General features: G+C 41.6%; 1 protein-coding gene across 1 annotated transcript in view; it reads left to right on the plus strand.

Annotated features, from left to right (window-relative positions):
- Positions 1-23,746, plus strand: part of LOC124802722 — a 544,884-nt gene extending 521,138 nt beyond the window's left edge. Inside the window, exon 6 of the mRNA XM_047263691.1 lies at positions 20,481-23,746. Within this exon, the coding sequence (XP_047119647.1) occupies positions 20,481-20,584 (104 nt within the window). The 3' untranslated portion in view covers positions 20,585-23,746. The remainder of the gene's footprint in view (positions 1-20,480) is intronic.
- Positions 23,747-24,175: the final 429 nt, after the last annotated feature.

Below are 24,175 nucleotides of genomic sequence, written 5' to 3' on the forward strand. Positions count from 1 at the left end.
AAAGCTTTATGCCTCCTCTGAGCCCGTCAGCACCGACCTTGGACTGTTGATGATTGGAAACAATCGCCTGGTTGGACGAGTCTTGTTTCAAATTATATCGAGCAGATGGACGTGTACGGGTATGGAGACAACCTCATGAATCCATGGACCCTGCATGTCAGCAGGGGACTGATCAAGCTGGTGGAGGCTTTTAATGTTGTGGAGCGTGTGCAGGTGGAGTGATATGGGACTTGTGATACGTCTAGATACGACTCTGACAGGTTACACGTACTTAAGGGGCTCCGGAACGCCCTTTACTTGCAATGTTAAAATAACGCTTATAAATTACATCTTTCCTCACAAAGTATTTGAGGTAGGAAGTTGAAATTTTTACAGATTATTTATTGGAAAATGGGCTACAACTTAACACAGGGATTTTACAAAATTTTAGTTCGGTTATTAAAGATGATTTTTTTTCAATTGTAATGAAAATTCACAACATTTTTTTGCAATTTTTTATTTATATATTCAAAAATATACAGTTTTTTGGAAAAAGGCTGTGTTAAATTATGCAGAAGGTACTGTGTAACATTTACTGAAAGTTTGAAACAAATATGTTTGGAAGATCCTTAGAAAACATGTAATTAGTATGAGAAAATAAAAGTTTTGGGAATCGAGCGACAAAGATTGGATTAACTTTTTAGTGCATTCCAGGTCCATAGGATGGATTATCTTCATCCTCTGCAAACTCCTCCTCCAGCTTCCTCTTGTTCCTCCTCCTGTTTACTCTTGCTTGTATTTCTAGACTCTTTACAGCCCTGTCTGCAGCCCGAAGGCGTTCCTTGTCTAAAGCAAGCATCGCTCGTTGTTGTGTTCGTAGATTTTGCTACCATTTTCTTCAGTTGCAGTTACTGCAACACTGTTCCAAAAGGTGGTCATGTATGAAAACTTATCACATTTCAGTTGTATTTCACTAGCAAGTCCTATGTGCTTTATTATGGAGAGTTCCAGACCAACTTCACTACAATGAATACATCTTACACAGTTTGAAAAAATTCCTTTGAGAACCGACATATCAAATATTTCATTCACATCCGATTCGCCCATAAAACATTCATAGTTTTCACTCATTGAACCAAGCTTCTTCTGTGAAGTATTTTCTTTCCCACTTTGACTGCTATGGGCAGGTGTACTTGAGAGGTTAGGTTCACTCACTTGGTTATCGTCTTTATTGTTTACAGTAATAACACATACCTTTGGCTTTCCAACATTTCTCCTTTTCTTAAAAGCCTTCAGAGGATTTCTAATAACTTTACTTTTACTCATTATTATACTTCAACAAAACAGAGACTCAAGGAACAGAATTATTTACGAATATTTTCGAGATAACGACAGAGTAAATAAACATGAAACAATCGACAATCACACCAGCGATATATATTGAACCATCACAGGTTAGCCACAACACATACTTTATCTCACATCACTAAAATGTACCTGATGAACACGGACGTTAATAATAACACCATTTGACAGCAGTTTAACAGCGCCACAGTTGGTCACGCCAATGTAGAACACATTTCAAAAAAAATTTAAAAATAGTTGTAGTCTTCGGAATTGAATAAATTACATATCTATTAAAAGGTAATAGTCTGCAGATTCAGAAAACGCAAAAAAGTAAAAATTGAACTTTTCATGATTTTGAGCCTTTCTGGAGCCCCTTAAGCATCCATTTATATCCATTGTGCATTCCGATGGATATGGGCAGTTCCAGCAGGACAACGCGACACCCCACACATTCAGAATTTCTTCATATTGGCTCCAGGAACACACTTCTGAATTTAAGCACTTCGCTGGCCACCATCCCATATCTGGGATGCCTTGCAACGCTGTTTTCAGAAGAGATCTCCAACCCCCCTTACTCTTACGGATTTATTGAAGCCCTGCAGGATTGATAGTGTCAGTTCCCTACAGAACTACTTCAGACGTTAGTCGAGTCTATGGCACGTTGTGTTGCCGCACTTCTGCGTGCTCGCTGGCGCCCTACACGATTTTAGGCAGGTGAACTAGTTTCTTTGGCTATTCGGTGTAATTACAATGTCTTCGTCTGTAGAACTGAAGAAATTACAGAAGGAAGGAGTTGACAAGTGTCAGTATCACAGATCATGCTTGTCATAACACAGATTTATTATTCGTCTCGAGGGAATTAATTTAAAAAGTCCAGTTCCGTTTCAGATCTGTAGAAAATAGTAAACCTACTAATCAGCAAAGAAAAATTGTTATTTAAATATCTTCAACATTTCGCGCCCATGTCAGCAATTATATATATATATATATATATATATATATATATATATATATTAATTTTAATAATAAGCAGCCTCAGTTGCACCGTTTACCTAGAATTTTGGTGAAGACTAGCCGGATCAGTTAGAATTGATCTTACTCAGCCGGCTGAAGTGGCCGTGCGGTTAAAGGCGCTGCAGTCTGGAACCGCAGGACCGCTACGGTCGCAGGTTCGAATCCTGCCTCGGGCATGGATGTTTGTGATGTCCTTAGGTTAGTTAGGTTTAACTAGTTCTAAGTTCTAGGGGACTAATGACCTCAGCAGTTGAGTCCCATAGTGCTCAGAGCCATTTGAACCATTTGAATTTGATCTTACTCAATGACGTTTAAAGGTGTCCTTGGAGCGTTGCTCGCCAAATCACATCATAATTTAACCATTTCCCGTCATCCTCCCATAATTTTGACTAGTTTTTTAAGTAGATATTGACCTATGTCGGTCAATTATTTCAAGTGTGTTGACCAGAGCGATGTTCGCCAAGTCACACCTTAGCTTTGAGCATAATTGACCTATGTCGGTCAATAGTTTTTAAGTGTGTTGACTGAAGCGATGTTCGCCAAGTCAACAGTTTAGCTTTCAGCATATTTCCGCTGTCATTCCCTAAGTTCGATGGCAGTGGTCTCCAGGCCCGAATTATGATGGCAGCAGTCCACACATTTTTTACAGTATGTGTGTGGGTCACCTCCATGAAGGCCAATTGAGTACCCCATTGCCGCCACATTATCCCCTACTATAGTGTTTTCTGCAACTAATAACCATAACGTCGCCAAGAAGCTCAATCAGCCACGTGCCTTAATTTTTGACTTGATTCTAGACCATTTCATGTCAAATATACTAATCTTGAATAATGACCATCTAATTTATAGGGCCCGTATTGCCGGATGTTACAGAATAGATATAGACTTGTTCATAACTTCAATCACGACCATTTGTGTGCTAAGTCAATAGGATGTTCATGCGTTGTAACCATAGCTAAACAAGTGCTTAACAATTACGTCTTAAAAAATTTCTAGACCTAGTCGTAATAATGACGACATTGGCTTTATATTATCCTTCCCACTCCTATGTCCTTTTTAGGTGATTAAACTTTATGCTTAAGCACAAAAATTTTCCTAGATAGGCCATACCTTGTAAGCACATGCTAGCTTCCGCATATCATGACTAATGAATAATTCATAAATGTTAAGAGAGTGGATCTAAGTATGTTCTGCACAGGTTAACATGCACGCCCTATTCCTCAGCTATACCTTTTATTTCACTTTACTAGTAAATTCAAGGTCAGGAGGTAAGTTCACGTCTTGTCGCAACAAGTAACTAACACACAGTTTATGCGCAGGCTCAAGGTATTGCGTCCGCCTAGGCGGGCCTCATGACGCTACGGTCAGTCCCAGTACAGCATTCGTGGCTGCCGCATCGCGGTCGCGAAGTGGGGCCGAGGCAGTTCCAGATAAGTTTTACAGTCTGACGAAATTTGACATTTGCAGTTTTAGCTTGACGATGTCCACTACATCTACATCTACATTTATACTCCGAAAGCCACCCAACGGTGTGTGGCGGAGGGCAGCTAATGTGCCACTGTCATTACCTCCCTTTCCTGTTACAGTCGCGTATGGTTCGCGGGAAGAACGACTGCCGGAAAGCCTCCGTGCGCGCTCTAATCTCTCTAATTTTACATTCGTGATCTCCTCGGGAGGCATAAGTAGGGGGAAGCAATATATTCGATACCTGATCCAGAAACGCACCCTCTCGAAATCTGGACAGCAAGCTACACAGCGATGCAGAGCGCCTCTCTTGCAGAGTTTGCCACTTGAGTTTGCTAAACATCTCAGTAACTCTATCACGCTTACTAAATAACCCTGTGATGAAACGCGCCGCTCTTCTTTGGATCTTCTCTATCTCCTCTGTCAACCCGTCCTGGTACGGATCCCACAATGATGAGCAATACTCAAGTATAGGTCGAACGAGTGTTTTGAAAGCCACCTCCTTTGTTCATGGACTACATTTTCTAAGGACTCTCCCAATGAATCTCAACCTGGCACTCGCCTTACCAACAATTAATTTTATATGATCATTTAACTGCAAATCGTTCCGTACCCATACTCCAAGATATTTTACAGAAGTAACTGCTACCAGTGTTTGTTCCGCTACCTTATAATCCTACAATAAAGGATCCTGCTTTCTATGTATTCGCAATACATTACATTTGTCTACGTTAAGGGTCAGTTGCCACTCCCTGCATCAAGTGCCTATCTGCTGCAGATCTTCCTGCACTTCGCTGTAATTTTCTAATGCTGCAACTTCTCTGTAGACTACAGCATCATCCGCGAAAAGCTACATGGAACTTCGGACACTATGGACAAACGGTAGATACTGTTATTCTGAAGAAGTTTTGGTTATCCCAACTGAAACCTAGGTAAATTTTAGGTAAACGGTGCAGCCTAGGCTGCTCATTATTAAATTAAAAATTAAAAATTGTTATCATAGCAAGGTGTAATCGAACCTCGAATGCTCTAGAACCTACCTCACTGTATCAGCTAAAAGAGTAACCTGCACAACTCCCATCAAATTTTGCATGCCATTTCACATTAAAAATAGTGATTTGGTAAAACCTTTGTTAATTGATTCGCAGCTAGTATATTTGTCACATTTCAATAAAACATATATACTCACCCTGAATTAATAGTAATTATTGTTTGTATGGAGAGAATAGTTTTCTTGCAGGTACTGCCATCTATATCCGTGGCATTGGTAGGTCAATCTTCGTCGTAGCTTGCTTCCTGTATTGGTACTTTGCCATGGTCCGACCTGTCACCTGTTGCCCACTGCTCCAGACCGATGGGTGTGCAAGATGATGGTGTTCCCAATGTCAGGTGCAGCCCGCATGGTGTAGGTGTCCCCCACATACTTTCTTTCACCTATTGCCTTCTCGTCCATTGTTGTTGTAGTCTTCAGTCCTGAGACTGGTTTGATGCAGCTCTCCATGCTACTCTATCCTGTGCAAGCTTTTTCATCTCCCAGTACGTACTACATCCTTCTGAACCTGTTTAGTGTATTCATCTCTTGGTCTCCCTCTACGCTTTTTACCCAACACGCTGCCCCCCCCCCCCCCCAATACTAAATTAGTGATCCCTTGATGCCTCAGAACATGTCCTGACAACCGATCCCTTCTTCTAGTCAAGTTGTGCCACAAACTCCTCTTCTCCCCAATCCTATACAGTACCTCCTCATTAGTTATGTGATCTACCCATCTAATCTTTAGCATTCTTCTGAAGCACCACATTTCGAAAGCTTCTATTCTCCTCCTGTCCGACATATTTATCGTCCATGTTTCACTTCCATACGTGGCTACACTCCATACAAATACTTTCAGAAACGACTTCCTGACACTTAAATCTATACTCGATGTTAACAAATTTCTCTTCGTCAGAAACGCTTTCCTTGCCATTGCCAGTCTACATTCTATATCCTCTCTACTTCAACCATCATCAGTTATTTTGCTCCCCAAATAGCAAAACTCCTTTACTACTTTAAGTGTCTCATTTCCTAATCTAATTCCCTCAGCGTCACCTGAGTTAATTCGACTACATTCCATTATCCTCGTTTTGCTTTTGTTGATGTTCATCTTATACCCTCCTTTCAAGACACTGTCCATTCCGTTCAACTGCTCTTCCAAGTCCTTTACTGTCTCTGACAGAATTAGAATGTTACCAGCGAACATTAAAGTTTTTATTTCTTCTCCATGGATTTTAATACGTACTCCGAATTTTTCTTTTGTTTCCTTTACTGTTTGCTCAATATACAGATTGAATAACATCGGGAAGAGACTACAACTCTTTCTCACTCCCTCCCCAACCACTGCTTCCATTTCGTGTCCCTCGACCCTTATAACTGCCATCAGGTTTCTGTACAAATTGTAAATAGACTTTCGCTCCCTGTATTTTACTCCTGCCACCTTCAGAATTTCAAAGAGAGTATTCCAGTCAACATTGTCAAAAGCTTCCTCTAAGTCTACAAATGCCAGAAACGTAGGTTTGCCTTTTCTTAATCTAGCTTCTAAAATAAGTCGTAGAGTCAGTATTGCGTCACGTGTTCCCATATTTCTACGGAATCCAAACTGATCTTCCCCGAGGTCAGCTTCTACCAGTTTTTCCATTCGTCTGTAAAGAATTCGTGTTAGTACTTTCCAGCCGTGACTTATTAAACTGATAGTTCAGTAATTTTCACATCTGTCAACGCCTGCTTTCTTGAAGTCTGAGGGAATTTCGCCTGTCTCATACATTTTGCCTTTCAGATAGTTTTGTCAAGACTTGCTCTCCCAAGGCTGTCAGTAGTTCTAATGGAATGTTGTCTACTCCCGGGGCCTTGTTTCGACTTAGGTCTTTCAGTACTCTATCAAACTCTTCACGCAGTATCATACCTCCCATTTCATCTTCATCTACATCCTCTTCCATTTCTATAACATTGCCCTGAAGTACATCGTCCTTGTATAGACCCTCTATATACTCCTTCCACCTTTCTGCTTTCCCTTCTTTGCTTAGAACTGGGTTTCCATCTGAGCTCTTGATATTCATACAAGTGTTTCTCTTTTCTCCAAATGTTTCTTTAATTTTCCTGTAGGCAGTATCTATCATATCCCTAGTGAGATAAGCCTCTACATCCTTACGTTTGACCTCTAGCCATCCCTGCTTAACCATTTTGCACTTCCTGTCGATCTAATTTTTGAGGCATTTGTATTCCTTTTTGCCTGCTTCATTTACTGCATTTTTATATTTTCTCCTTTCATCAATTAAACTCAATATTTCTTCTGTCACCCAAGGATTTCTACTAGCCCTCGTCTTTTTACCTACTTGATCCTCTGCTGCCTTTACTACTTCATCCCTCAAAGCAGCCCATTCTTCTTCTACTGTATTTCTTTCCCCCATTCTTGTCAATTGTTCCCTTATGCTCTCCCTGAAACTCTGTGCAACCTCTGGTTTAGTCAATTTATCCAGGTCCCATTTACTTAAATTCCCACCTTTTTTCAGTTTCTTCAGTTTTAATCTACAGTTCATAACCAATAGATTGTGGGCAGAGTCCACATCTGCCCCTGGAAATGTCTTACAATTTAAAACCTGGTTCCTAAATCTCTGTCTTACCGTTATATAATCTATCTGAAATCTCTCAGTATCTCCAGGCCTCTTCCATGTATACAACCTTCTTTTATGATCTTTGAACCAAGTGTTAGCTATGATTAAGTTGTGTTCTGTGCAAAATTCCACCATGCGGCTTCTTCTTTCATTTCTTACCCCCAATCCATATTCACCTACTACGTTTCCTTCTCTTCCTTTTCCTACTATCTCATTCCAGTCACCCATGACTGTTAAATTTTCGTCTCCCTTCACTATCTGAATAATTTTTTTTATCTCATCATACATTTCTTCAATTTCTTCGTCATCTGCAGAGCTAGTTGGCATATAGACTTGTACTACTGGCCGTCCGAAGTGGCCCAGCGGTTCTAGGCGCAACAGTCTGGAACCGCGCGACCGCTACGGGCGCAGGTTCGAATCCTGCCTCGGGCGTGGATGTGTGTGATGTCCTTAGGTTAGTTAGGTTTAAGTAGTTCTAAGTTCTGTGGGACTGATGATCTTAGAAGTTAAGTCCCATAGTTCTCAGAGCCATTTGAACCATTTTTTATACTACTGTCGTAGGCATTGGCTTCGTGTCTATCTTGGCCACAACAATGCGTTTGCTGTGCTGTTTGTAATAGCTTACCCGCATTCCTATTTTCATATTCATAATTAAACCTACTCCTGCATTACCCCTATTTGATTTTGTATTTATAACCCTGTATTCACCTGACCAAAAGTCTTGTTCCTCCTGCCACCGAACTTCACTAATTCCCACTATATCTAACTTTAACCTATCCATTTCCCTTTTTAAATTTTCTAACCTACCTGCCCGATTAAGGGATCAGACATTCCACGCTCCGATCCGTAGAACTCCAGCTTTCTTTCTCTTGATAACGACGCCCTCTTGAGTAGTCCCCGCCCGGATATCCGAATGGGGGACTATTTTACCTCTGGAATAATTTACCCAAGAGGACGCCATCATCATTTAATCATACAGTAAAGCTGCATGTCCTCGGGAAAAAGTACGGCTGTAGTTTCCCCTTGCTTTCAGCCGTTCGCAGTACCAGCACAGCAAGGCCGTTTTGGTTAATGTTACAAGGCCAGATCAGTCAGTCATCCAGACTGTTGCCCCTGCAACTACTGAAAAGGCTGCTGCCCCTCTTCAGGAGCCATACGTTTGTCTGGCTTCTCAACAGATACTCCTCCGTTGTGGTTGCACCTACGGTACGGCTATCTGTATCGCTGAGGCATGCAAGCCTCCCCACCAACGGCTAGGTCTATGGTTCATGGGGGGGGGGGGGGGTTATCATCCATATGCATCAATTATTATGTAAGTCATAATAAGTGTTAGAAAAAGCTGTGACATTACTGTCATATTTGTCTACGCAATATTGTTTAATTTGCTGCCACTACTGCGTAGTTATTATTTTTTGCGTACTGGACCTGTGTGCGTTTGGTGTTTTTTGCACTAGGGGGGGGGGGGGGGGTTCATGCTGGTGTTGTCCCAGGGTCCTGCTGTCGGCAAAAGGAGAGGCGCGGCTCCCAAGGAAGATTTGTGGAAGTGAGGCTACTGTGTGTTTCAGGCAGAGCACTGGCCTACCTGTGGTCATGGTTCGCTCTGCTGCCACCGCTGCTTTTACAGATTGATTGAGTTTAACATTTTCATCTTCTCGCTGCATACATTAAGGGCGAAGATGCCATGACACCAGCATGAGAACGGTAATTTCTCTTACCCAAAAAAGTCTTAGTATCCAGTCAGACTGAGTCGCCCTGCCACTGCACTTGGAGTGGAGCACGTGACCAATCGAAGGAACACTACTCCAGGCAGATACCAACCTCGTGCCTATCAATGTGCATACTTTAGGCCAAAAGTGGGACGTTTCTGCTCAACAGCATGGTGTCGTTCCCCTACGTAATGGTTTCTGAAAGTGGAGCGTGACGTTTGTGAACATAGATTGGGGGCATTCATCACCAGACTTGTGTCGAGACAGTATCATCTCCGGCTGCCATTGGTGCTGATTAGCTTACTCTAGGTGAATTAAAGGAACGTAACTGTCGTAAAGTGCGGTAGCGCCATGTAGATTGTGTGCTGCTCGCTACTTGCTTACTTCATGTCTCAGTTTGTGTTCCTTAATTTGTGTTGCCTAATTGGGTTACAGTCTGTGGCATCTTCCTGCATTGTTATCTTTAATTTCATGAGCTGCCCTACTCAGCAGATGTAGTTGCTGTGTTTGTCCTTAGGATAATTTAGGTTAAATAGTGTGTAAGCTTACGGACTGATGGCCTTAGCAGTTAAGTACCATAAGATTTCACGCACATGTGAACATGTGAACATTAGAACAAAACATACTGTTATTCTGTCTTCACCTAGATTTCAAGATCCCTCATTGATCTAAGACTTTTCCGTAGTCCACAATAACAAAATGCCACCTGTTGTGCTCACATTTTGTTGTTCGATCTGTGGCGCTGTTTTCGTGAGGTGCAGCGGCCAAATTTACGGAGTCTTCCAAATCACTATTTTATTATGTGACGTAGCAAGTAAATTTTGCCAATGTTTGGGTGAGTTGCTCTTGTAACGGACACAATGAGGTACCTTCTGGGGCATTTGCTGTTCGATTAGATCATGGTACGATAACATTATATAATTATCGTAGGGTATTTGATGGTTAGTTACTGTACTGTTGTCTATAGATCTGCGGATTGTTCATACAGAACCGAAACTGGTCACTTAAAGAAATTAATTCGGTGAGGACGCATAATAAATCTGTTACAAAACCACTGATTGCGGATTTTATCTACATAGACATTATGTAAATTTATGCAATGTTTGATACGTCATATTGGCAACATAGTAACAGGAATCATCAATAGAACAGTAGAACAACTGGTACACACCACGAAGAGGGTAGATCAATTTAGGGTCCAGAAAACTTAGGATCCTGGGAAGCACATAGAAGATAGATGATAATATCAGCAGTGTTATTAGGCCTCGTCATATCTTTCTTCAGAGTTTTTCGCTGTTCGACATTTATGACCCTTTGCTGGGATATTTTTCGGGATTCCACTGATGTCAGAACTGGCGGAATACTGTAAACAGATGCCGGCAAGAGGAATCAAAAATATTATTGTTCTCGTATCGCCTCGGATGTTCCCTGGTAGCTGTTTACGTTCGCCGCTCGCCTTGGTTCGATATTTACTTCCGCAATAGCGTGTAAATATAGAACTCTGTAGCCGTCAATTGAAACTGTACTCACTCTTAGGTATTTAGACGGCTTCACGGACCTTCTTTTTATAAATATTACACAACTGCCCATTAAAATTACTACACCAAAAAGAAATGCAGATAATATTCATTGGACAAATATATTATACTAGAAATGACATGTGATTACATTTTCAAGCAATTTGGGTGCATAGATCCTGAGAAATCAGTACCCAGAGAAACCACCTCTGGCCTTAATAACGGCCTTGATACGCCTGGGCATTGAGTCCAACAGAGCTTGGATGGCGTGTACAGGTACAGCTGCCCATGCAGCTTCAACACGGTTCGACAGTTCATCAAGAGTAGTGACTGGCGTATTGTGACGCGACAGTTGCTCGGCCACCATTGACCAGACGTTTTCAATTGGTGAGAGATCTGGAGAATGTGCTGGTCAGGGCACCAGTGGAACATTTTCTGTATCCAGAAAGCCCCGTACAGCACCTTTAACATGCGGTCGTGCATTATCCTGCTGAAATGTAGGGTTTCGCAGGGATCGAATGAGGGGTAGAGCCACGGGTCGTAACACATCTGAAATGTAACGTCCACTCTTTAAAGTGCCGTCAATGCGAACAAGAGGTGACCGACAAGTGTAACCATTGGCACCCCATACCATCACGCCGGGTGATACGCCAGTATGGCGATGACGAATACACGCTTCCAATGTGCGTTCACCGCGATGTCGCAAACACGGATGCGACTGTCATGATGCTGTAAACAGAACCTGGATTCATCCGAAAAAGTAACGTTTTGCCATTCATGCACCAATGTTCGACTTTGAGTACACCATTTCAGGCGCTCCTGTCTGTGATGCAGCCTCAGGGGTAACCGCAGCCATGGTCTCCGAGCTTATAGTCCATGCTGCTGCACGTCGTCGAACTATTCGTGCACATGGTTGATGTCTTGCATACGTCCCTATCTGTTGACTCAGGGATTGAGACGTGGCTGCACGATCCGTTACAGCCATGGGGATAAGATGGCTGTCATCTCGACTGCTAGTGATACGAGGCCGTTGGGATCCAGCACGGCGTTCCGTATTACCCTCATGAACCCATCTATTCCATATTCTGCTAACAGTATTGGATCTTGACCAACGCGAGAAGCAATGTCGCGATACGACAAACCGCAAACGCGATAGGGTACAATCCGACCTTTATCAAAGTCGGAAACGTAACGGTACGCATTTCTCCTCCTTACACGAGGCGTCAGATCAACGTTTCACCAGGCAACGCCGGTCAGCTGCTGTTTGTGTATGAGAAATCGGTAGGAAACTTTCCATATGTCAGCATGTTGTAGGTGTCGCCACCGGCGCCAACCTTGCGTGAATGCTCTGAAAAGCTAATCATTTGCATATCACGGCATCTTCTTCCTCTCGGTTAAATTTGGCATCTGTAGCACTTTATCTTCGTGGTGTAGCAATTTTAATGGCGAGTAGTGTACCTTCTCTGCGTAGCCCACTAATCTTCTTAAAACCCATTACCTGGTCACATTGCTGTTGGCGCTCCGTCACTGTCGGTTTTACCTTTTAAGTATGCGTGGCGCTCGTATTCCTTTACGCGTTCTTTTACTGGCCTTCTAGTTTCACCGATATAAACTTTTCCACAACCACCCGTCACTTCATGTACTTCTGTAGTGCGGAGGCTGACACGGACGATCTCTGTGGTTAGGAAGAAGTCTTCTGCCTTGTGTTGCCCATCAACAGCAGCAGGGAAATTTTCATCCAGTAACCCTATTTCTCTGAAAAAGCGCGCGAAATGTCCATTTAAGAGTTGACGAGACGCTGTTCTTCGACGGTGAGCAATAACCAAGGGTACCTCTGGATTCCTGAAGAAAATCCCAATAGAGAGATTGAAGCGTTACGCGGTGGAGGACTTTGAATACAAGTACGACGTTGCCTAAAGATCACAAGATTTTATCATTAGTTATAAGGGCTACTAAAGCTCGCAGACTTACGAAGAGGATAAACAGAATAAATACAAATCTACATTCACAACTTGGAGAAATGAATGGCAAGCACTGCGGTGTCCTACAATATATTTATTCACAACCAGCTTCGAGCATTGTTGATCTTATGAAAAAATATTGCGACAACTTCACTCGTCATACATGCTATTTAACCAGAAAAGATGCCATAGCGGACTTGCAAACAACAGAAAAAATACTGCATGGCATAATACCGGCTTAAGCAAACAGAAAACATTGAAAAGTGAAACCATGTGACAGCAATAAGTGCCCAGCACCATTACTCAGGCCCAGCAACATCCAGCAGGTTAGCAGTTGTGTGTGAATCTACTGGATGTAGCTGTGCCTGACCAATGAAGCTGGGCACTGTCACATGGTTTCATGTTTCCTGTTTGCTTAAGCCAGTGTTATGGCGTGAAGTATCTTTTCCTGATGTTTGCAAGTCAGCTGTGGCATCTTTTCTGGTTAAATAGCATGTATGCCATGTGAAGTTGTCGCAATATTTTTCCACATTGAATATGATCAGTGATCGAAACCAGTTGTGAATAATAAATATGTCGTAAGAGAGCACAGTGTTTACCATGAATTTCTCCTCGTATATAGATGCTGCTGACAGCCGCCTGTAAAAAACTGTTGATATATTGATAACATTTTACCGTGTTTCTATGAAGTGTTTTTTTCTGTCTGTTTGGTGAGAAATTTGCAGTTCATTTTAAACTAACTTTTGGATTAACTAGAGACTTAAAATTATAAACATAGCTCAGAACTGAATGACTACGCACCAGTAACTCGTAGCAACTCGCTTTCTTCTTGGTTTGATCAGTAGTCGTTTGGAGTGGGGGTGCAGAAGTGTGGTAATGCCTGACATCTATAATGACCTGTATGACTGACATATTGTGCAGATAGTGTGGGAATTCATTACAGGGGGCATAGATGTGGATGGGCATGGATGAGCCGAGAGAATAGGGCAGAGTAGATGGATAGTGAGAGGTGAGAGGAGAAAGACAGGAGAAGGGGGAGATGGACATAGGGAGGAGATGAGGACGGAAGGCAGAGGAGGAAATGGACAGATGAATTAAGAGGCGATGGACATAGGTAGGTGGGAGGAGCCAAATAGTATATAATAAAAATGCCTTAAACAGTTAGTGTCTTTAAAGCAGGTTACTAGATGAGTATCAACAATAGACACATAATAGCAGTGAAATGTGATAGAACCACGTAATGTGGTGCTACAGAAATTCGGAAATGAGTCGCTGGAAGTAGTAGATGAGATTTTCTGTGTACATAACTAACACGAGCTGTACTCAGTGAAGTACTTTGTGGACGTTAGGTACCTATTACAAAATGCCCATTGTTATGTTTAGTGAAATAAACAGTTTGCCAATACTTTTTAATTATATTTTTTCGGAAGCGGCACTTCGTTTTCACTACGTCATTCCCCTTCCTTTAAAGCAATATGAGTTGCTGCAATATCCCCATCGATTCCCCGCCCCTCCGTTCGTACCTCACATTCTGCACATTCTGAGTCCTGAACCGTAAGCGTAAAAAATTATGATAGCAACGCTTAGCAGCTACGGGGAGTTTAACTTCTTAATATCGTCAACTGTTGGAATATCATGCTGTCTGTTTGTAATAAAGTATTGTGTTTCGCTGTTCAATTTTTTTTATAAGTTAATGTGAATATTGCAACTTTTTAAGTCCATATTATTAGACAAAATGATGGTATACTATATAGCTCATTACTTCAGTATTCAATGTAATCTTGTAGCAGCAGTATTAGTATACTCCAAGTTAACATCCAGAGGAAGTAATATATATAAAATATATTGTGTATTTTCAGTAATTTGACGCCACTTCCGCAAATTGAATACAACTGTCGAAGTATTGCCACTACCAGAAATCCAGATTTACTAGGTTACTTAAATGAAAATTAAAAGAGCGGCGAAGTTGTTTGCTTAGCGTGTTGTTAATTGCATCAAGAGTAACTCTAGCATGAGATGGTGCAGAGCAGTGTGTACGTTGATGAGGATACTAGATGCAAACAACGCTGGAATGGGCTGCTAGAGGGGTGGAGGATTAGCTCTGATAAATGCCGCAGTGTGTAATCCTGGGAGATTAATGGGGCGACCTAGAGCTACCTGTGGGACGATGGTTGTCCCTCTGGTGCGAGAACAAGTAGGTTGGTCTTAATGTGGATTTACGGTTAAGGATTAATTCTTTGAGAATTGTGGCAGCTAACTGAATACTGCCTACTATTATAAATGTAGAGGCTATCACATCTCATCGCAAAGGAAATCAACGTACGTCTGCGATCTTATGCGGTTCTGTCTTATCTAAGCCTTTAATTGTCCAAGTGATCCCATCAGGTAGTTAATACATCATATGTGTACCTATGTGAAACTGGCACCAGACTCTTCAGTTTTCCCTTTGTGTTCAGAACTATTCGTTGATACCTATAGATTGTTAGAGCATTGGAGAGCCTTCCAAACAAAAGTCGTTTTTCATAGGAAAACACAGTAAGAGCAACGCAACTGTAAATGCGGAGCTTATGTTTTATTGTCATACACCTGTTGTTGTGCTTGGTAACTTTGTGTTCAGAACTATTCGTTGATACCTATAGATTGTTAGTGCATTGGAGAGCCTTCCAAACAAAAGTTGTTTTTCATAGGAAAACACAGTAAGAGCAACGCAACTGTAAATGCGGAGCTTATGTTTTATTGCCATACACCTGTTGTTGTGCTTGGTAAATCTTTGAGCACTACATTCTCGGAACCTTTTTTCTACATTTATATGTGTATAATACGAGAACGAATGAGAGAGAGAGAGAGAGAGAGAGGGAGGGGGAGAGAGAGAGAGAGAGAGAGAGAGAGAGGGAGAGAGAGAGAGAGAGAGAGAGAGAGAGAGATACAATAATGGGATATGGAATAACTTTCGATACTTGTACAAATAACAAGCTTTGTTTACAGTTGCTTGCAGCAGAATTTTCATGGTTGAATCAGAGGCCCCTTTCTTATTTTTTGAAAGTACATGTAATACGTATTACTTTGGAGGTCTGATTTATAATTTTACAAATGTCTATATTACAAAATGGATTACCTCTGTAGTACTGTTAATCACACTCTTTCGCTTTGGTGATTGTGGCTCTGCTTCGTAGCATGGACTCCACGAGACACCAAAAGAGTAGGACAGTCTTATTGATCCACGATTGATTGTGAGACGAGACTATACCGCCCCGGAAGCTGGCGTCCATCAGGCCCAGTGGACTATGAGTTTCCTTGAGAAGTCACCTACAGTTCTGTATGTCATCTGCTCTTTGCTGCAATCACCCAGTGGTATCACGTTGTAGATCTTCCGAAACATGTTTGGCCACCGGTTTTCTGGCATGCAGTATGATTTGGATTCTGTGTATCAATACAACCATTATGTTTGGCCCATTGTACAAGGTGTAGAACTCAATGTTGTGACGGATCCCCCACTGCCCACTTTCTGCAACGGTGAATCTGTAGATTTTACCATCACTTCTTTCAGCGCGTTCAGGTTTTGTTCTTGTTGTGTGCAGAACAATTTATCACGTTTATAGATTGTCTTAAAATTTGTTGACAGACTTGTCCTACTATAGATAGAATATACTGCATATATATAGAATATACTGCAACCTCGTCTGCATTTGGACTTTCCTGAAGGGCTCCTATCTGAAACAGCACCCAGATACTTGATTTCTTGAATTTGGTCGTAGTGTCCACTTGGAGTCTCTTTATTTAATCTCAGTTAATCTTTTTGTCTCTTGACCTGGTGTCATTTTCAGCTGAGACAGGATGCGCGTGTCAGAATATTTCAAAACATGGTTCAAATGGCTCTGAACACTATGGGACTCAACATCTGAGGTCACCAGTCCCCTAGAACTTAGAACTACTTAAACCTAACTAACGTAAGGACATCACACACATCCATGCCCGAGGCAGGATTCGAACCTGCGACCGTAGAGGCCGCGCGGTTCCAGACTGAAGCGCCTAGAACCGCTCGGCCACATCGTCCGGCAAGAATATTTCAGTCCATGTAAACGTACGCCTTACCAGAACACCATTAGCTTCTGCCGGGACGGCGGCTCGTCGACAAGCGGAATGGATATCCTGATACTGTATGAGGCACACACACAGCCTGAAATCGGCGTGTATCAAGTCAGACGATATTGCAAAGCATGTCTTCGTGGTAAGTCAATTTAAGCATTAGGGCTTATTTTTCTTTTGCATTTTTGAATATCCATCGGTTCCTCAGTCTTCCTTGACTTCTTATTCCAAATGGGTGAAATATTATCTGGAGTCGTAATCTCTCTCCATTATTCTTTCCAATTCTTCATTCCAGTTTAATTTTTATTCTTGAGTTTCACTGAGGGTATTAAATATACTCAGTTATTCCAACACTTCCGAATTTCTAAATCCGTCAGCTCTTATGTATCCATCTACTGCTCTAAGATATTTCATCTCTGGTGCCCGAATGAAAAAGTCTTTGCATATATTTATAACCCACAACTCACTTCCGTAAAGAAGCATTGAGACAGCAATTTCAGCCTTGTTTCTTCCCGCTTGTTACTTTTGGGTATTTGTTTATTTTACAACACACACACACACACACACACACACACCACCACCACCACCACCACCACCACCACACACATACACACAAAATACACAGTCGCAAACTTATCTGAATTTGTCTGTGTGTTTTTGTCTTATTCATATGGGACGTCGCAACCTAAATACCTAAAGTGCTCGACTTGTTGTATTATTCTATAATTAATGGCGGAAATGTGTTCGTCCAACATGTTTTCCTTTAAAAAAAACCATGATATTGCCTTTTTTCTCAAATTTCTTTTTGTAGATCACCTTCATTCTCCGGCAACAGAGTGGCGTCATCTTCATGTAATAGGAAATTCAAGCGAGCAGTTGTTCATTTTAATTGTTCCGTTAAAAATTTTCTTCCAATTCCGAATTTCATCATCTCAATACATTTTAAAAATTGGGCGTGGGGGGGGAGGGGGAGGGGAGGGAACTCTGCCACCTGCCGCGCGGGGTAGCCGCGTGGTCTCGGGCGCCTAAGTTTACACACTACTTAACCTAAAGTAACCTAAGGACAAACACTCACGCCCATGCCCGAGGGAGAACTCGAATCTCCGCCGGATCAGCCGCACTGTCCATGACTGCAGCGCCTCTGACCGCTCGGCTAATACCGCTCAGCAAAAATAGCTGCCATTTTGATTTTTTTGCTGGTTTCGGCCTCATGACAATTAAAAGGACTTTTCCCATCGCACGTGATACGACCTTGCTATGGTTGAGGGTGTCACCTCACTTGTGCAGTGATGTACACTGAACGGTACGGATGATACGTGCAACTAAAACCATAACCGTCATATTGCTAATTGTCTGTGATTTGTAGCCGACCCCACTTACAGCGCCATCTACAGGGTGATTTTTTGCCACTGTGTACAAACTCTAGGATCGATCGATGAGAAGACACGGAACAAAAAACGTCTTATAAACTTATGTCCGGAAATGCATTCTAGAGACCATTTATTCAGTAATACTTCTTTACAGAGACTGCGGTCTAATATGCTCTGTACAATGCAGCCACAGTTATAGTATGCATGGTTTCCTCCCAGAGGATGGTACTGTTCCTCATACGTCAAACCGTAGATCCCTCTCCTACAATAGTAATTGGTGAAGTTGTGTCCGATTCGCTTCTGTTGCTGATTCACATTGTAGTGGACGTGATACAGCGTTGCAAATAATGCTACCGTATCCGAATGTAGAGCTCGCCGACATAGTGATTACATACGCAAAGATAAATGGCAACAAAGGGCGGGCAGCATGGTTGTATCAGGAGACCTATCTCCGCCAACAACAATCACAGCATTCAGTACTTGCAAAAGTGTTTCGACGTTTGTCTGAGACAGGGTACTTTTCAGGAAGCAGGAAAGTATGAAGGACGTAACCGAAATGATTGGACACCAGACTTGGCGGAAAATGTAACACTACGGAAGGTTAACGCCGTGTCAGTAACAGGTAGTTGGCCCGTCAGTACAGGGTAAAACAGACGATGGCGTGGAACGTTCTCCATGACAATTGTCACTATCCTCATCACACACAGCGTGTGCAGGGATTACGAGCGACGGACTTTCACATCGGGAGCAATTTTGTCACTAATTTCTTTACCAGGCAACCACGATTCCTATTCTTGAGTACTGCTCGAGCGTTTGGGATCCCAACAGGTCGTATTGAGGGAGGACATAGAAGCAATTCAGAGGCGGGCTGCTAGATTTGTTACTAGTAGGTTTGATCATCACGCGAGTGTTACGGAAATGCTTCAGGAACTCGGGTGGGGGTCTGTAGAGGAAAGGAGGCGTTCTTTTCGTGAATCGGTACTGAGGAAATTTGGAGAACCAGCATTCGAGGCTGACCGCAGTACAATTTCACTGTCGCCAACTTACATTTCGCGGGAAAACCACAAAGATAAGAGAGATTAGGGTTCGTACAGAGGCATATAGGCAGTCATTTTTCCCTCGTTCTGTTTGGGAGTGGAACAGAGAGAGAAGATGCTAGTTGTGGTACGAGGTACCCTCCGCCACGCACCGTATGGTGGATTGCGGAGTATGTATGTAGATGTAGATGTAGATTCTTGCCACCCATCCTAGTCACAGATGCGGCCACCTTTACGCGGAGTGGTATCCTCAGCTTTCATAACAGTCGTCTGTGGGATAGTAAGCAGAACCCCCACAGTACTGTGACAGCGAATCATCACCACCGGTGTAGCCGAAATGTGTGGACCGGGATAACTGGCGACCTATTTTGGGACCAATCTTCTTCCCTCGTCGCCTAACAGGCCGGAACTATAGGCATGTCTTGCGAATGACTTTGCCTCCCATGCTGGAAGAAGTGCCATTGATGATTCGGAGGGTTATGTGGCTACTACATGATGGTGCTCCAGCCAACATCACCATCACATCAGTCGTGTCTTCCCTAGTCAATATCTCAACAGTATCGTGTACGGAGAGCCCATTCCAGATGTGGAGACACTGGAGTAGCGTATTCATGCTGCCTTTGACACTGTTCGGATGCAGCCTGGCCGATGTGAACGTGTGACACATACCTGGCTACGGTGCGTACACGCTTGTTTTGAGGCACTTGGAAACCATTTTCAGCACATACCGTAATTGTGGCTGCATGACACAGCACGTATTACACCGCAGTCTCTGTAACAATGTATGATTGAATAAATGGTCTCTAGCACGGAAACCATGCATTTCCGAACATAAGGTCATCAAACTTTTTTTGCTCCGTATCCTCTCATCGCTCAATCCCTAGAGTTTGTACACGTTGGAAAAAATCACCCTGTACAGGTAATTATTTTTTCATGACATTCCCCCCTGTGTCATGTCATATAATCCTGATCGAATCTGATGTCATCCTGCACGGTGGTTCTCTTTCTACAGCGTTTTGAAACTGGGTCTCAAATTATGCACACCCTATACATGCCACCTGTATTTTTCTTGCCGGCCAATATGGCCATGCGGTTCTAGGCGCTTCAGTCTGGAACCGCGTGACCGCTACGGTAGCAGGTTAGAATCCTGCCTCGGGCATGGATGTGTGTGATGTCCTTAGGTTAGTTAGGTTTAATAAGTTCTACGTTATAGGGGACTGATGACCACAGATGTTAAGTCCCATAGTGCTCAGAGCCATTTGAGACATTTTTTATTTTTTTTTTATTTTTCTTGTTTGTGTATGCGTGCAGTCTTCTGTTGTTCGTTTTGATAAGAATTGTTGCATGTTCGCAGCTGAGGTGGTGGTGCCGGTGCCCGAGAGCTCTGCCTGCCGGGGAAATCCCCCGCTTGTGTCGCAGCTGCTGCTGCCTCTGCTGCTGTGCGGCGCGCTGCTATGACGTCACTGGCCGTGATGGCCGCCACTTGCGCCCGCCGTGCCAAGACAGCCACACCGGCAGCTCCTCAGGCTCCAGTCGGCGACCGTGTCGAGCCAATCAGCAGCCCTCGCGACTAGTCAGAGGGGAGAGAAAGGGGGAACAACGGGGAAGAAGAGTGCTTGCTTTTTTGGAGTCGCCCTCGCTGTTGACCAAGTCGTTTCTAAATGTTTCCCGCTTGAATGAATTTTCGTATGGTTGTCTACAGTCTTTTGCTCAGTTTACGAGTTCAGTAGGAAACTCTGACCTAAAGTGGAAAAATGACGGCTAAATGCGACACTTTGGAAATTATTGTGTGATTTATTTCTTCTCCTGCTATGATATCGCACTTTGGCTGGCGGCAAAACACCTTTTTCATATTATTACACATATTCTGGACTTGATTACATCTACAATTCCTCTACATAATTTCTGCAGATCTCTCCTCAGGTACACTATTTTATTACCAGCGGTATCTAACAGAAGCCAGTGGCTACGCACAACATTACTCAATGCTAGGAACACACAAATTCTGTCAATGTATTGCTGTAAATAATTTCATACATTTACTTATACATTGTACAGCTTGAAAAGTCTAAAAGCAGCTAAAATAAGTCGTTGTTCATTTGTCACTTTCAACGTAAAAATGCAGGACTGACCAGTTACCTCTAATTACTGCAGAGCTTACTTTATCAGCACCAAGAACAATGTGCAAGTCATAAACGGTGCACAGAATACGCCCCGACAAAAATATTTATACTGAATCACTTTTTCAAAATTTACGAATATAAGACTTACAGCTCCGTAAAATATAAACCATTTCAGGACACTTTCTAAAATGAGACTGTAACATTAATTACTGACTAATGTAAATTACTCTCCTAAAAGTAAACTGCGCTTGAAAGAGAAGTCAAGTTCACTAACACCAAAGAGCATTTGGAGATGTATAATTGTTTCTTGCTCGTTATTCCGTGCCAGTGATGAAACTCTTTAATTTATTAAGAACACGTAATCACAAGCAATAATTGATTCAACACCATTACACTGGCATAAACGCTTCACCCAGTGGATCAGCATTACCGTTGACATACCTGGTGTTCTCAGCATATGGGCTCTTCCAACTAAACTTTGGTGCGTATTTTAAAAAGTAGAAATAAAACGGAAAGATTACTTACCGCACCCCACTGTTAGCGATTTGGTGTACAGATCTGGAAACCAAACATTTACTGAAGCCCTCATATTTAAAAAAGATGCAGTTATAATTATTTTAATGTTTCACACAGTAAGATATTTTAGTTAATGGGAGTGTGGGGGAGTGAAACAGAGAGTTACAGTTTTAATGTCGAAGCATATTTTTATCTTCTGAAGCGTTGTAACTCATGAATAAATGTACGACTTATTTGTCTGTGTCGCCGCTGCTGTCTTCGTTGTAGTCCAGTTTATGGAATAATAGGGATGAAGAGTTTCTATGTCGCACTCTATTCTCATCGTATACTTCAATCTCTACATAAATCTTCGTGTTGTATTATCAGTGTCTACTCAATAGTTGATCCATATCTCCATTAACTGGTTTTTCTTGCACCATTCCAACTCGCTTGTTTACTTGCGCCATTCTTAGAATGATCAAAGCATTTTGTGTCGACCCAATAAACACCCCAAAATTCCACTTTGCGAGAAAATTCGAGTTTGCTCTTATATCAATTACGGATATTGGAATATTTTCCGTGTGTCCTTTGCATCGCACAGGTTTGAAAGCTTGAAGAGTGTCAATAATGATTTGCTCGGAGTCATTGTCGTGTGGTCGCTGGTACTACTATTAGTATGAGTCATTAATGGCCAATGCTGAAGAGTGTTTTAAGTGTAAGTCAGAATCCACATACTTGTGAAATAACTCTTGAAAAGATGTGTTCTTTACAAGTGGCAGATTAAGAAATGCTCGTCCAAGAGTCTTGCTGACTACTGATATACTATATGTGTTACATGTGCTGGAAGTCGAGGCAGCTTAGAGCACACTTGTGAATGTATCCATTTTTAACCATCTCCGTTAACATATTTTATAAAGGAAATCATTCTTGAATTTACAATTGCTACTGAAAGAATTGTTATTTTACAGTATAATATGTAATATTATGATGTATTATACATATTCTATGTCATTTATTCTTTAATAATTGGTAACCCAAAGCTATTGCTACACTTGTCGTATTGATAATTATTTGACGTTTCTGTAAACCCACATTTTATATACAAGTTTCAATTCTGTCCTCGATGTATGGATGCTCTAACATGTATGTCAAGACTTTCAGTAAAACCAGTCTTCCTGTGTAGTTAGAGATTTCTAATAGAAAATATAAATTTGCTTCGTCAGGGTAAGGTGATTGTTTTGATAAAAAATTTCATCTTGATGTTACATATAATATGTAGCAGCACAAAAATTTGTGTCATATTTCCACTAGCAACATTAACTTGGGACTAACACAGAGTGTCAAATGGTGTGTCTTTAATTCTTATAGTTGGCTTAAAAAATAACAAAACATTCATGCAAAATATCCAAATGAAGCGCTATTTTCATATATGCTGAAACTGGGATACCCACAAAAAATGCTTCCGTTGGTTCTAAGAAAGCCAAAATCAGGTATTTTTTTAAAGAATTATATTTTTGTCCGCCTAATTGGTGTAATGATGACTGAATCTTTTCTAACATCTAAGTGGGTCGTTCGTATTGAAATGCAACGAATATCGGCCTACTTCTTCTCGTCTTACGACGCAGATTTAGTCCACGCTACCTCGCCTGATCCGCAAATTTTGGAAATTATAATTCATACATTGTGGGCCTTATGATAGTTCTCACAGTGTAAAGAGACCAATGCAAAGTACCCTATTAAATTTTCATTTTTGAGTCTGCATTTACTGATAGGGAAAAATTTTCGATGAACAAGTTACTAATAAACGTGATGTGTCATAAATAAAAGTCGTAAATGAATGTATTTGTTGCAGTCCCGTCAAGATAAAACTGGACACAATTGTGGCACAAACTATTGTGATGTACAATTTGTAGATAATTATGTTTTTGAATCGTCTCTGTGTGTAAAACTGTGAATGAAATAATGAAAATAAACGTGTTGTTGAAACAAAATTATAATATAATCGAATACTATATTTATTGACCTCTGCTTATTTGAAATACTATCACAACACATTTCGGTAGTACCTGGAAGAAATATTTTCCCCATAAAAATACAGTACATCTTAACGAAGAGAAGAAAAAAATCGTCTGTAACTTCAAGTTTTCAATAACATGCGATATTGCAATAACTGGCACACACAGATCACAGATCACATAGATTTTGGAGGTTCCTTTCATAAAGAGAAGGAATAGCTGTTCTTAAAATTAGTACAAAGCACGATGTAAGACCTGTGTTATGTGATATGTCGAAATTCGGATGAAGAAAATGGAATGAAAGGACGAAAATGCAGAAAAGTAGATTCCTTCGCTAAGGTTCTCTGACGTAATACGTCTTCTCTAGTAAATTCTGTATAACACATATTTTTATTTATGAATAAAAATTAAATAAT

The sequence above is a fragment of the Schistocerca piceifrons genome, chromosome 6, assembly GCF_021461385.2.
Source record: "Schistocerca piceifrons isolate TAMUIC-IGC-003096 chromosome 6, iqSchPice1.1, whole genome shotgun sequence".
NCBI lineage: Eukaryota > Metazoa > Arthropoda > Insecta > Orthoptera > Acrididae > Schistocerca > Schistocerca piceifrons.